The sequence below is a fragment of the Schistocerca gregaria genome, chromosome 4, assembly GCF_023897955.1.
Source record: "Schistocerca gregaria isolate iqSchGreg1 chromosome 4, iqSchGreg1.2, whole genome shotgun sequence".
NCBI lineage: Eukaryota > Metazoa > Arthropoda > Insecta > Orthoptera > Acrididae > Schistocerca > Schistocerca gregaria.
This window is the reverse complement of record NC_064923.1, coordinates 229,585,053-229,600,586: the sequence shown is the minus strand read 5'-3', so window position 1 is coordinate 229,600,586 and position 15,534 is coordinate 229,585,053. Positions and strand designations below refer to the sequence as shown.

Below are 15,534 nucleotides of genomic sequence, written 5' to 3'. Positions count from 1 at the left end.
ATGATGCTTTTCCGAAAGTCAGATGGTATGTCGCTAGACTCATATTCTACACACTAACGTGAATAGTCGTTTTGTTGCCACTTCCCCTAATGATTTTAGAAATTCTGATGGAATGTTATCTATCCCTCCTGCCTTATTTGACCGTAAGTCCTCCAAAGCTCTTTTAAATTCCGATTCTAATACTGGATCCCCTATCTCTTCTAAATCGACTCCTGTTTCTTCTTCTATCACAACAGACAAATCTTCACCCTCATAGATGCTTTCAATGTATTCTTTCCACCTATCTGCTCTCTCCTCTGCATTTAACAATGGAATTCCCGTTACACTCTTAATGTTACCACCGTTGCTTTTAATGTCACCAAAGGTTGTTTTGACTTTCCTGTATGCTGAGTCTGTCCTTCCAACAGTCATATCTTTTTCGATGTCTTCACATTTTTCCTGCAGCCGTTACCCATGGTTTCTTCGCAGCTACCTTCTTTGTACCTATGGTTTCCTTCCCAACTTCTGTGATGGTCCTTCTTAGAGATGTCCATTCCTCTTCAACTGTACTGCCTACTGCGCTATTCCTTATTGCTGTATCTATAGAGTTAGAGAACTTCAAACGTATCTCGTCATTCCTTAGAACGTCCGTATCCCACTTCTTTGCGTATTGATTCTTCCTGACTAATGTCTTGAACTTCAGCCATAGTAATTGGTAATGTGTCCGATTCACTTCTCTTGTTGACTCACCTTGGAAGTGATACAACGTTGTACGCAATGATTCCGTATTCGAATCGAGATCTTGCCGACATGTTCTTTACTTCGGAACGGCAAGTTTTTATCTGGAAACATAGCCCTGCCGACAACAACCACAGCATTCAAAGTTTGCAACACTGTTTCGCCGTTTGTCTGAGACAAGAGGTTGGGGTTGGGTTGTTTCGGGGGAGTAGACAAGACAGTGAGGTCAGCCGTCTTATCTGATTTGGGGAGAAGAGGGAAGGAAGTCGGGCGTGCCCTTTCAAAGGAACCATCCCGGCATTTGCCTGGAGCGATTTAAGGAAATCACGGAAAACCTAAAGCAGGATGGCCGGACGCGGGATTGAACCGTCGTCCTCCCGAATGCGAGCCCACTGTGAGACAAGAGGTACTCGAAATGTTCGGACACTAAACTTGGAGGAAAATGTGATCAGGGTGTATATGCGGACAAGGAAAAAAAAGGTCCGGATTTCCCGGTAAAAAACACTTTTCCCCCCGATGAAAATACACTTCTCCCGTGTTAAGTGACAGTATACTTTTCCTCGGAACTGTAAAACTTTCCAATCCTTTAAATGGTTATGGTTTTATACACCGGCGTAGAACTTCTCAGCCCTTTGGAAAATGAAACTAAGAAAAAAAGACCATGTAGGCTGGATATTTTCGTATTACGAAAGTATAAATTCGAATTCCATCAAACACCGCTTACTTTCCGAAACACTGAAATCGAGATTGCGATGCACTTTTGTAAGCCACTCATAGGTTATGTCACGTGATCTCACGAGCCGATACAGCTGATATTCAGGGCTTAGGACACGTGATGTAGTCAGCCAATAGCATTATTACTGTTAGCGCATACACACAAATAGGAAAAGTTAATGGTGTAAATTAATATACAAAGTGATGCAAAAAAAAAAAAAAAAAAAAAAAAAAAAAAGCTCTTACATATAGTATTGGTCTCGACGATTAATAAGCTGCAAGAGAAGCTAAACTCATGTATAATGTTATTTTTTGCGCATGTTACACTTTAAGATATATCATACAAATGTGCCAATAAAATTTTTAATACCGACATAAATGTCTGATCTCCCGGGCTCGAAATTTTTTCTAAAAGGTCTTCCTCAAACAGTTGATTTTTGAATGAGAGTCAAACGCTCTGTGATTTAAGAAATTCATCGCACATTCTCGCACTTAGTTCATCTTGCGTAAAAAGAAATTACTTTGAAAGTAACACTTTTCAATCAATCATTCGCAATATTTTCCCGCGACCTGTCAGAAAGAGATTCGTTTCAGCAGTTGGCAGAGAGCGCCAGATAACAGGCGTCACCGCGCTTGCGCAGCTACGACGACGCAGGAATTCCCTATGTTCGTACGCGTAAAACATTGAAAGATCATACACTATGCCATAAAAGAAACAAGACATCAGAGAAATTTCGAGAACCATACTAAAATGCATAATTCGGCTTAAAGTGCACTGTATTATCTCATGTTTGGTTCTTTATTATGGCATGATGCCATACGTGCTAGAAGATGAAATGCAGCGAACACTTGAAACTAGCCAATAGTGTGGAATTAAACACTTCGTTTCAAATAAATGACTACCTCAGCAGAAAAGATTAATAAAGCCATATTTCTTCAGCAAACCGACAAAAATATCTTCATTGTTCGCCAACACGATTAATGCTTGACAAATTGGCGGCCGGGGCAGATACCCCGGTTTGCTCCCAGTGAATATGGCAGCTTGCGCGCCCCAGTAAAATATTTCCGGGTAGCACCTTCCTGCTTACTTATACAGCTAATAGCCACACTTTTGTAGCCAGAAGCGGGAGAAGGTACATGCGCGACTCAACTGCGCATGCGCATGTGCTCGCTCGCAACTGCTCACACGAATCTAATGTAAACAGTTGTGACGTCATGCAATTTGTTGTTATGAAGCATTGCAGAGTATTCCTAAAGCCTTCGACAGATTTTGCTACCGGCAGACGCTTGTATGAGCACTGTGTTTTGTTGTATACATGGCGCATTTCCTTTGCAACTTAAGTTTTATTTTAGTTTTTTCTCTCGTTTATGTTTTATTGCTGCAGTCCTTTGTTGAAATATTATTTCTTCCCAGTCAAAATTACACAAATTTAACTGAAAACTAAAACAAAAAAGTATCCTGGAATTCCAAAAATATTCCCCGGTTTTTCACGGTTTCCTCCCGGATGAAAAAACTCCCGTGTTTTTCCTGGATCTCCCGGTTGTCCCGAGTCGTGCACACCCTTGTGATTAACACCGTGTCAGTACCAGGCAAATGGCCCGGCAGTACAGGCGGACAGACGTCCATGAGGAACGTTCCCCGTGACAATTGTTACTACTTATAGCTGTGCAGGGCTTACTAGCGGGAGCAGTTTTGGCACTGGTGTCTTCACCAGGCGACCGCGATTCCGGGATTTGTGCCATTTAAAAAAAAAAAAAAAACTCTGAGCACTATGGGACTCAACATCTGAGGTCATCAGTCCCCTAGAACTTAGAACTACTTACACCTAACTAACTTAAGGACATCACACACATCCATGCCCGAGGCAGGATTCGAACCTGCGCCCGCAGCGGTCGAGCGGTTCCAAACTGAAGCGCTTAGAACCGCTCGGCCACACCGGCCGGCTTTTTGTGCCATCCATCCCAGTCACAGATGAGGTCAGCTTTACGCGGAGTAGTATCTTCAACTTTCATAACAGTCATCCGTGGGATAGTATGCAACAAACCCGTGGTGAATCATCTGCATCGGTGAAGCCGGAATGTGTGAGCCGTGATAATTTGCGACCGTATTTTGGGACCAGTCTTCCTTCCACGATGCCTAACAGGCCAGAATTATCGGAGTTTCTTGCGGGTGACGTGGCCTCCCCTGTTGGAAGAAGTGCCATTGATGATTCGGAGGGATATGTGGCTGCTACATGATTGTGGTCCAGCTCGCTTCGCCGCTAACGTCCGGACGCATGTCAATCGTGTCTTCCCCGGTCGATGGATCGGACGAGCGGGTCCAGCTGCGTGGCCTGGACGTTCACCGGATCTCAACCCGTAGGGGTTTCTGGTTATGGGGCGATCTTACAAGGGAACCTCCCCATCGCACCCCCCTCAGATATAGTTATAAGTTGGCACAGTGGGTAGGCCTTGAAAAATTGAACACAGATCAATCGAGGAAACAAGAAGTAGTTGTGTGGAACTATAAAGAAAAATAAGCAAAATATACAAACAGTAGTCTATGCGCAACATAGGTAACATTAAGGAAAATATGAGGACAGGAGCGTCGTGGTCCCGTGGTTAGCGTGCACAACTGCCGAGCGAGAGGTCCTTGGTTCAAGTCTTCCCTCGGGTGAGAATTTTACTTTCTTTGTTTTCGTAAAGTTATGATCTGCCCGTTCGTTCATTGACGTCTCTGTTCACGGTAAGAAGTTAAGTGTCTGTGTTTTGCGACCGCACCGCAAAACCGTGCGATTAGTAGACGAAAGGACGCGCCTCTCCAATGGGAATATTTGATCTCAAGGTCATAGGTCAACCGATTCCTCCACAGGAAAACACGTCTGATATATTCTATACGACACTGGTGACGGCACGTGCGTCTCATGACAGGAATATGTTGTCGACCCACCTAACTTGTACAGTTGGCAAATGGGTAAAAAGATTCTTCTGCCTTGCCCGATTTAGGTTTTCTTGTTTAGATGTAGCGTCCCCATACTACGGCGCATTTTCCTCGCATCGGACGGACGGATAATAATTGTCTGAAAATAAAAAAAATTAAAACCTTTCACTCGAGGAATGACTTGAACCAAGGACCTGTTGATCCGCAGCTGCTCACGCTAACCACGGGACCACGGCGTTCCTGAGCTCATACTTTCCTTAATGTTGCCTATCTTGCTCTTGGACTACTCAGTTTGTATATTTTGCTTTTTTTTTTTTTTCATAGTTGCACATAACTTCTTCCTGTTTTCTCGATTGATCTGTGTTCAGTTTTTCAAGGCCTATCCACTGTGCCAACTTGTAACTATATCTGAGGGGGGTGCGATGGGGAGGTTCCCTTGTTAAAAATATCGTGTATGCAGAGCCCATTCCAGATGTGGGGACACTGGAGCAGCGTATTCGTGCTTCCTCTGGCACTGTTCGGATGCAGCCTGGCCGATGTGAACGTGTGAGACAGAACATACTACGGCGCGTACACGCGTGCGTTGAGGCACATGGAAACTATTTTCAACACATACAGTAACTGCGGCTGCAGGGTGCAGCGCGTATTGGACCGCAGTCTCTGCAGCAACATATGATTGAATAAATGGTCTCTAGCATGGAATTTCCGGACGTAAGTTCATTAGACCTTTTCTGTTCCGTATCCTCTCATCGAGCAATCCATAGAGTCTGTACACGGTGGAACAAATGACCCTGTACACACACACACACACACACACACACACACACACACAAGCGCTTCTACCGACGGCGCTTAGTCGGCGAGAGATGGAACTTGCTTTTGAGCAGTCCAGAAGTCCACATCACCACATTGTCTAAGTATGACACTACGGGGTCAGATCCGGCGATTCTGCTCCGCGGTCAGTGGATAACAGCGGCCACCAGTGCCTACTCCGTGCGCCGTAATTTCTTATAACGCTACACATTCACCTCTTAAACATCATGATCCGTGCACAAGAGAGACCAGTTATTCTGTGAAATGTTAAGACTTTTCCAAACGTTATTCTGGATCACCCCGAAGGTAGAGGGCATCTGTCTGAGTTTTGTTATCTGTAAAACAGGTAGTAATACCACTGGATCCTTTTATCCACGCCAGATATCAGAAACCTTTGGTATTAGGTACACAGCTGGCCACTAAAACTGCAACACAAAGAAGCTCAGCAAATAAAGAAATTTTACCGATTGTGCGTATACATTATATTAGGAAGAAAACACCAATAATTTTTCGGAATAACTTCGCCGAATCGTGAGTTATTTTAGCATCAGCTGTATTAGGTATAGCTGTACTATACATCGGTTGTAGGTGAAAGTTGTGTCGGACCGGGACTCTAACCATGACTTCCCATACCGAGCGAGGTGGCACAGTTGTTAGCACACTGGACTCGCACTCGGGAGGACGATGGTTCAAACCCGTCTCCGACCATCGTGATTTAGGTTTTTCGTGATTTCCCTAAATCGTTTCAGGCAAATGCCGCGATGGTTCCTTTGAAAGGGCACGGCCGGTTTCATTCCCCATCGTTCCCTAATCCGAGCTTGTGCTCCATCTCTAATGACCTCGTTGTCGACGGGACGTTAAACACTAATGTCCTCCTCCTCCGGATTTCCCACTTCTCACGAGCGGTCGCATATCGCTTGCGCGAGAAGTCGCCTTAGCACTTGGGCAATCCGAGCACGCTCTCCACACCGACCCAAACATTCACGTGTCAGTTGTCTATATCCTTTTATCACCGTCTAGTCTGTTCATCCCTTTGTGCTCACAACTTTGAGTTCCCACATGTGTAAGAATGAAATTATGCGGAAACGGAACTATTGTTATTATCGGCGTATGATCCGGCTAAGCCTTGTAATACATATTTTACTCGAAGATACTATAGCCGTCGAAATTTTTTCGAAGTAAATTGGCTGAGTTGCGAATTCTTTTAGAATCAGCTGTATTGGTTATAGATATACTAGGTATCGGTGAAATGTGAAAATCTGAGCTGATGCCAAAAGACTTCACAATTCAGCCAATACATTTCTAAGAATATTTCGATGGTTTAAGGTCTGTCAAAATATGAAGTACATGAGTAAGTTTGTGAGGTTTTTGAGAGTATACAGGATGAAAAGTTTAGTAATCAGATTTGCCACTTCGAGTAGTAACACTGGTTCTAAGCCTGAACAATGGTTCTAAGCCGGCTGGACATCCTAGTCGAACTCAGATAGGATAAAAGATTCGTCATTCCATGCTCCTTCAACCCCATGCCGGAGTTCATCAATTGCAGAGGCGGTTGCCAGGTAACCCGTGACCAGTTTTCAGCAGGTACGAGATTGGGCTAGGACAACACTAACGCCCTATGTTTGGTGGTAGACAACGACAACATGGACAACATGTTGTCCTCTTTATCTGGTTCCAAGGTAGCTTCATAGAGATCTAAGGCAGGGCACAACTACAGCCCTAGCATGTCACAAATGTAGCAGCTGTCTACATCATAACCAGGTGGTCATGATGTATATGCAATGGCATCCTGTACTATTATACCTATGACGAATGCAGTCTGCCAACTTTACGTCGCCTCTGAGCCTCCACACATTGATACGTCCAATGTTACGGCGTATGCAGAACTGGGACATGTCTGAAAAGACTTCGTGAGTGCGCTCTTATATCTAATGCTGTCGGGGACATCAGTCGGCGAGCCCATCTGGTGCCGCATCAGGGAAAGCCCCACCAATGGTCGCCGTGGTGACAGTGCGTGGTACTACAGATGTCGCCGCACTGTCCGTACGTTTATTTGCTGAGCTGCAATCAAGCACAGCATGTCACTCACAGTATGTAACATGGTTGTGCGATCCTGAAAGGGTGGGCGAATCATTAGGATGTTCTCCCGGGCACTAGTCGCATGGGTCCGCTAAGATCCTGCATAGCGCTGATTATGGCGCACATGAACCTACCGATTCTATATTCGCATGACAGTCGTGGGATTCCAATCGACGCATCAGCATCGTGGGACGATATACTTCAGTCTCGACCGGCCACCATCCTGCCGCATCTTCTTACACTATTTGTAAAGGACCACCTGTGTAATCTTTATATATAGAATGTATTATAGACATTAGTGGTGTCTGTTCTGTCGGACAGACACCACTCGCAATAAAGCAGCTGCGAGATATACAGTAATAATTGGGGAGAGGAATGGAAAGGGAACGAGATGGGAAAGAGATAAGAAGGAAACAATGATTTCCAACCGCACAGCGTCCTGCGGCAATGCAACAGCTCGAGTTTAAAATTTATGCCAGACCAAGACTCCAACGCAGATGCTCCGCTTCTCTGGAACGGTTGCCTTAGCGTCCTCGGCCACCTGGACACACTTTCCGTAAGACCCAAATTCCCAATTTCCGGCTCGATCACCTCAACGACTCCCGCCCATTAACCCTACTCGCAGATTTCTGATTACCGTACTAGTTCGGGCGTTTGTTGTGCGTTTTCCTCAAACAAATGTCCTATAGAACAGACACCACTCATATCCATAATTTTATGGGCGCCACGGCTGTCTGATGTAAAAGTTTCAGTGTGGATGCACAATCAACGTCCGAACTCTGACGGGAATCAGAAATCTCCGAGTAGGATGTTAATGGGTGGGGATCGTTGTGGTGCAGCGAGCGGGAGATCAGGAATATGGTTCCGATCGAAAGCGTGTCCAGATGGTCGAGGTGGTTCATTCTTTTTCTTTTAGGAGGGGGCGATTGTATTATGGCGAAAAAACAAAGCAAAAAAAGCAGAGGTCATAAGAGCACATATTATAACCTTAGAACATTAAGAGGTAAAAAGTTAAAAGGACTATAAGTTAAGGCCAACCGACGGAAGTAAAGAGTTAAAAACAAGGACCTCCCACTGGATAAACGTCCACAAAATACGTCGTAGGGACAGTGAAGGTTTGACAATCAAAGAATAAATGTCCTTCGCCATACTGCTAGGTCGGGTAAAAAGTAAAACGCGATCGACAGCCCGCGAGTTGTTCGTTAAAACGGTCGACAACAGACGGCAAACATATACGGCAACATAAGCGGTTAAAAAATGGACTGAGTCAGGAAATGGCGAACTGTCAAAGATTGATGACAATGAGCACAAAGTGGTACGGGATCGTCACGTAACAAATGGCGAAAGCTAAAATGACAGTGCCCAATGCGACTTAGCTTAGCTAAAATGATTTCCTTGCCACGAGAGGGCCAAGAGTACACTGGCTAACCAATTGCGAGAGGTTTAATCCCCCGGAGCTTATTCCCGTGGAGGGAAGACCAGTGGTGATGCCAAAGTCACATCATCTTCCGACAGACGGCAACACGGAGATCATCTGAAGGAATCAAAAAGCTATTAGGTCGAGGTAGGATCGCAGCCTTGGCAACAGCGTCAGCAGCCTCATTTCCAATCAGACCGACGTGACCGCGAATCCACATGAATATCACAGTGGCTCCCTCAACAGCGAGCGAGAGGCGGCTTTCCTGTGCCCGTTGCACTAAGGGATGGACTGTGTACAGCACTCACTCACAGGCACTGAAGGGCACTATGATACTCTGAGCATATGACACAAAAGGCCTGTGTTGCCGGCTGTACTGGGTGACCTGATAGAGGGCAATGACCCTTACTGTAAAAATCAAGCAGTTTTCTGGAAGCTGATACCAAAAATTGTCGGTGTCAACGGCAAAGGCACACCCGATACCACGGTTAGTCTAAAAACTAACAGCGTCCACGAAGGCGCTATCGAGAAGTTGCATACGAAGGCCGAGAAACTTATACAGTCATAGATTGAATCTAGAGTAATGTCCTTGGTAAGCAAATGAAGTCCAAGATGAAGACGGGCTGCCGCAGAAAGCAAGGTGGTGAAGGGTTCGCCCGCTTCGGGAACGTGACCGGTAGCGTGAAGTTAAGCTGCCGGAGCAATAGTGGAAAGCCATTTCCGGGAGGTAACAGAAGAAGGGCGCGCCCCATTCAGGAGGTCAAGGGAGTCATCGAAAAAGGAGGCATAAGCTAGGTGCATGGTGTGGAAGACAAAAGGCACGCGTATCACGTGAGGAAGACATCACGCCGGTATAACAGTGATAGTTGGCAGCTTCTTCTGCCTCACGAAACACGCCAAGTGTAGTTTCGAACGGTCTGGGGATTGATACAAACTGAAGAGGGTGGTCCGATACGCTCCCCAGGAAGTACTGCTTAGGACACTGACGGACTGGGTACAGCGTGCGGCCAGGTAAGACACATGGGAGGACGAGCATGAGTCTCAGGAACTTCGTAATTTCAGCGAACTAAAGAGCAACACGCCCAAGATGTAAAGACGGTGGAAGAAATTCATCGAAACGATTCTATCAGTGAAAGAGCCAAAGCCATTGTCTTTGCTCCATGAGTGAAGACGATGGAGACACCACTGAACACGCCGATAATGGAGTCCGTGGAGAATAACAGATCACGAAGTCGACAACGAAAAGGAAGCCAGAGACCCTCGCAGGAGACAGTCCATAATAGAGTTAACGGCTATAGCAAGAGGACGACACTCAAGAGGAAGCCTTAAGGCACACCATTCTCCTGGATAAAGGTGTCTGGCAAGGCTGAACCCATATTTACCCTGAAAATTCTGTCTCTTAAAAATTCCTGAAGGAAACGGGGCAGGCAATCTTTGAAGTCTCATGTGTAGATAGTACGAAGGATACCATCCCTTCAGCAGATGTCATAGGCTTTCTCCAAATAAAAAAAAAAAAATACGGCCACAGTTGGTACTTCCAAAGAAAATCGTTCATTACAGGGATTAAAAAATATGACGAGATGGTTAACTGCAGAACGGCGTGCACGAAACACTCACTGTGCAGTGGTTAGTAAACTACGAGAGTCAAGCCATCATACCAGCCTGGAGTGAATCATACGTTCCATCACCTTGTAAACACTACTGGTGAGAGAAATTGGGTGGTAGCTACAAAGAAGGTGTTTATCCTTAGCGGACTTAGGTATGGGTATGGCAGTGCCTTCACGCCAGCATCTGCGGAATGTGCTGTCTTCCCAAATGTGACTGTACATACAAAGGATAAAGTGCCTGCCCGGAAGGTGCTGCAAAATCTGAATGTGAACATCATCCGGCCCAGAGCGAAAGGTCAGGATGAGGTAAGAGTATGGTCAAGCTGTTTCACAGTAAAGACGGCATTGAAGCATTCACAATTCTGAAGGAAGGGTGATATCACCCGAGTCGTCTCCACTCGGTTCCTAGGGAGGAATATAGGGTGATAGTGCGTGGAGCTCGGAATCTCCGCAAAATAGCGTCCCAAGGTGTTGAAGATAGCAATAGCGTCCACAATGACATCTGCTACGGTCACGCCAGAAATCGGGGAATGAATCTCAGTCCCAAAGAGTCGATGGAGGTTGCTCCACACTATTGAAGGTGGAATGAAATCGTTAAAAGAAATAGTAAAGGAAATCCAGCTAGATTTTTTGCTATTCCGAAGAATGCGACGACACTGCGCACGCAACTGTTTATAAAAAATACAGTTCGCCATTGTAGGCTGATGGTTAAAAACGTGGAGCTCTCCAAACGAGAATCACATCATTGCACGCCTCAGTCCACAGGGGGACTGTGACATGGCACAGTAAAGTATTAGTGCAAGATACAGATCATTCTGTAGCGAAAGGGTAAAATTCGTAAGGTACTCTACCTGGTCATCACAACTGGGGAAATACTATTCGTCGAACGTCAGCAAGGAAGAGTAAAACCTTCAGTCTGCCTTAGAAAGCTGCCAATTTGGTTTACACGCAGGTGGGGCAGGAGTCAGCAAATGTATAGCACACAGGAAATCTCGCTTGAGTACGTGACAGAGGGAACAGATCACTCGAGATGAGGGGAAAGCTGGACAGTGCAGAACGAGAGGTCCAAATGGGAATACGAGTAGGTGTGTGTGCGATCAGAAAGAAACATGGATGCCTCAGTGTTAAGACAGATGACATTGTATTGACTGTGAAGGCCAGTGAAGAGGGAATCTCTCAGACAGATTCTCTAAGAGCACCAAATGGGGACGGTGGGTGTTAAGCCGCCGAGCAGCAAATATGGGGGAGGTAGCAGACCAATAAGCTGGAGTAAGTTCGTCCCAGTGACAGTGAAGAACGGAGGGATGTAGATGTTACAAAGAAAAATGGTTAAACGAGGAAGGAAAATGCAGACTGCAGCAGCTTGCAGACGGTTGTTCAACGAGATAGTTTGGTTATGTATTTCATCCTGAATGAGCAGCATGACTCCCCCATGAGGTGGAATGCTGTTATTGTGGGAAAGGTCAAAGAGGACTGGAAGTAAACGCGAGAGATCAATTTAGTTTCCTGTAGACCGAATAAACTGGAAGCTGCTAGTCCAAGAGCAGCCGTAATTCCTCCTAGTTACATCTTATGGCGCAAACGTTCCATTGAAAGACAGTCGTAATGGCGAATGGGAAGGAGGGAACAAATAAAGGGCAGTAACCTCGGTGGCTGCCGAGAGCCAGCCTTCAAAGATGCACTGATACAGGTTGCAGAAGCAGGAGGATCCTGTTCGTACGAAATATAGAGGCGTCGGCATTCTCCCTCGGTCAGCCTGCAAACTCCAGCGCAGTAACATGGTAGGGAGTGCGCACCGGTGAAATGGAGGTCGGCCGGGTGAGGGTATCATGCAGCGACACCGTTAAAGAGGGTCTCTGAATCAGTAGAAGACTGACTGCCTTTATTCGATTTCTTAGAGCCTTTATGGTTGGCAGACGAGGACTCAGCCTTTTGTTGGCTGAAAGCATAAATAAAAAGGTCTTCGTGGGAGTGTTACTTTTGTCCTTACTGGCGTGCACATTGTGTAGCAGGTGATTTCGCCGCTTGGGGTGAAGATCAGGTGGCGCGTAGTGTAACTGTAGGAGGAGGGGACGGGGATGCTAACGTGCTACTGGGCCATTTTCCAAATGCGCTACTGAATTGTCGGTCTAAAGTCTATGTGACCACGTCCTTCGTGGAATGAGGCATAGCAAGAGTGGTACTGTTAGTGCTGGATAGTGAAATGCAGGGCTTTCGACTAGCTAACAACTCTCGCACAACAGGGTAGTGTACTTCTTCCTCCCTGGATCTCCTGGATGGCCCACTCATCAAGATACGTAAATGGGACACTCACGAGTAGCGGCGGCATGACTACTATTACACTGATATAGTGAGGGGAGGGGGGGGAGGGGAGGGGGGAGGGGGAGGGGGGAGGAGGAGGGGGGATGCCAATCGGCCTTGTGAGCATCTATAACCACAAGTAACACATTTGGCAGTGTTTTGACACGACACGCGAGTGTGGTTATAACACTGGCAGTGGTATCAACACATCGGGTTTGGAATGTACAATCGAACTGTGATGACTTCTTAGTCTCCCTTAACCTTCGATGGATACACTGCTCTATCAAATGTGAGAAAAAGAGTGCGTATGTGCACTTAGTTTGCAATATTTCCCTCTAGATTAAACCATCAGGCATCCGAGTGTAAATAACACCAGACGAAAAATTCATCGTACGTTAGGTCTCGACACGAACAGGGCAGCGGTGGAGGAGGAGTGAAGCTGTAAGCAGTCGTTGGGCCTGACAATCGCAACTGGTCTCCAGAAACAAAGTTCCATTACATAAGTGAGAGCAGGATTTTACTGGCCCTGCACTTGCAGCAATTCTTTTATGAATAATAAATCGTTAGTAGATGTAGTCTGAGATGATGATGATGATAATGATTGGCTCATTGGAAGAAAATCCTTCACGATTGCCAGCATCTTCGATGGCGCGCTGTTTCCGACTAGTGGCTTCACACCTCAGGTCATACGTTCAGAACAACAGACAGAGGGATCAAATAGCAACTGGGAAGTTAACACCTCAAGCAGTCACCCCTCCCTGGGTCTGGCCTGTACCCGGGGGGTACGTGCGAACTTACCTGATGACCTGCGGCTGTGAATTACACGTTGCCCAGTCACCTGTTACGCGTCAAACGCGTGAACCGGTCTTTACAAACGCACGGCGAAGAAGAAGAAGAAACAAAGAGAGACCTCAAACGCCGAAGCGGAGGAAGGGGAGGAAATGGCGAACGAAAAAAGGAAAAGTCAGACGAGGGACTGCTCCAATGCCGACCTACCGAAACTTCAAAATGCATTCCAGAAAATACTCAAGACACGTTCCCCAATGGAGGGGAGAAAAATGGCAGGATGATAGTCATCCAGCACGGAGAAGGAAGAGGTGTTGCAAATCGTCTCTCATGGTAGCCAAGCACGAATTCACCAGAGTGGTGAGCCCCCCACGGAGCCGACGGGGTTAATACAACTGTTCTAGAGAAGTGGAGCATCGGGGTTCAAGTCCTGGTCTGGCACAAATTTTCAGCTCCCGCCGATGCGTTGCCCCAATGCCATGTGCGGCTGGTGTTTCCTTCCTATCTCCTTCCCCCACCCCGTTTCCTTTACATTACTTTCAGCCCAATTATCCATATGTATAGAACGTAGATGGCTTTATTGCTATCTGCAGTGCGGTTGCACTGAAATGCTATCATTAGCATATCCATGCCTGTAGTAAACTTCATGCCCAGTTGACGTTTGTTGTCTGCCGTCTTCGTGATGCTGCAATTTTAATTTTGACATTTCATCGCCTTAAATAAATAAATGCCATTACCTTTGTTTTCTCTAGCGCGCGCGCGCGCACACACACACACACACACACACACACACACACACACACACACACACACACCCGCACACGCACCCACTAAAGCAGAAATGCGGCTGGAGCGGGTAGTGATACGTAGAGTGAATCCGATGCACAGATGTTGTCACGAGTGATTCTATGTAATGCATCTCTAAAGCGAAGATGACGTGACTTGGACAACTAAGTGGATGCGCGCACATACCTTTGATGAATGAGGCGTCGTGACGACGTAATGTTTGGAGCGCTTGACGCCGCTCGGGGTGGGTCTCTTGTACAACACGAACTTACTGCGTCGGCGCCCGCGATCGCCAGGCGGAAGGAAACCGTTGTACCTGAAAACCAAGAGACGCTATCAATCACAAAATATTGCAGATAGGATCTATGGACTGATGTTACCGTTATTCTAATAAACTAATACGGAATAAATCTGAATTCGGCTACGGTGCTATAAACAGAACGGTGTCGCGAAGTTTTGTTCTGGGTTCTGAAGTAATTTTTACCAACACTTTGTAAATCAAATATGTTTGGAACCACACGCAGTACTGCAGATAACTTCGGGGCACCTAATCTGATTTCAGAGGGCACTGGATCGAGAAATGTTACTAGTTATATTTTACATCAACTAGACCTTGCTGTAGTAAACTACTATGGTACTTTCATCAACTTTGTCTTTCCTTTATTTTGATTCATCTACAAAACAATCCAATAGCAATTCGAAAATAAAAACGGTTTTGGACAAGATCCATTTGCTTTCCAATGATTGATTGGATAAAGAGTAGGGAATAGTAAAAAAGCTAACATTATTTAATAATCAACAACCGCTATTCTGAAGTAAACTGTCGTAGTTCAGTGATTCTTACTGTAAGATATATGCCCAATATCTGTGACGGAAAGTTCTAACCCATTTCTATTTTCCTGGCCCCAATATCTCATTCATGTGGGCAGGTGCCGTGTCAGCTTTTTCAGAAGGTCGAAAGGACACCAATAATTCGATACGAGTACATGCATGAATTAGTTATTACCATGATTGTTATGTTGTTAAAATTTTTCGCAAGTACCTAATGGTTTATACGAGTTCGGGTAACGAACAGTTTCGTCCTCAAACGAAGCTGTACGCTAATAGACGTATGCATCACTCGTGGAAGTTGGAGAATCTGACATCGTCGTCAGTTCTAAGGAGATTGTACATAATAACGTTTTTCGATCGCCACGCGTAAGATGAGGCATGAAAATCATGTAAGTGCGGTAAATTGATGTACTATCTTTCGTGCGTACCAAAGGTCATCCACCTGATATTGAACTGTAATGCTTTCTGACGAGAACAAAACTACCTACACGGCGAACGGTCGCGGCGAACAACTTTGTGAAATCACCCGATTACAAGCTCGATGAACATAAAAAAAGAAACTA

At 45.8% G+C, this 15,534-nt stretch overlaps 1 protein-coding gene across 5 annotated transcripts in view; it reads right to left on the bottom strand.

The window, feature by feature from the left end:
- The window catches only part of LOC126365831 (protein pellino), a 399,652-nt gene that overhangs the window by 86,091 nt on the left and 298,027 nt on the right, over positions 1–15,534 (bottom strand). For all 5 annotated transcript variants that reach the window (XM_050008461.1, XM_050008458.1, XM_050008459.1 and 2 more), the window contains exon 3: positions 14,327–14,456. In XM_050008461.1, coding sequence (XP_049864418.1) covers positions 14,327–14,456 — 130 coding nt within the window. The remainder of the gene's footprint in view (positions 1–14,326; positions 14,457–15,534) is intronic.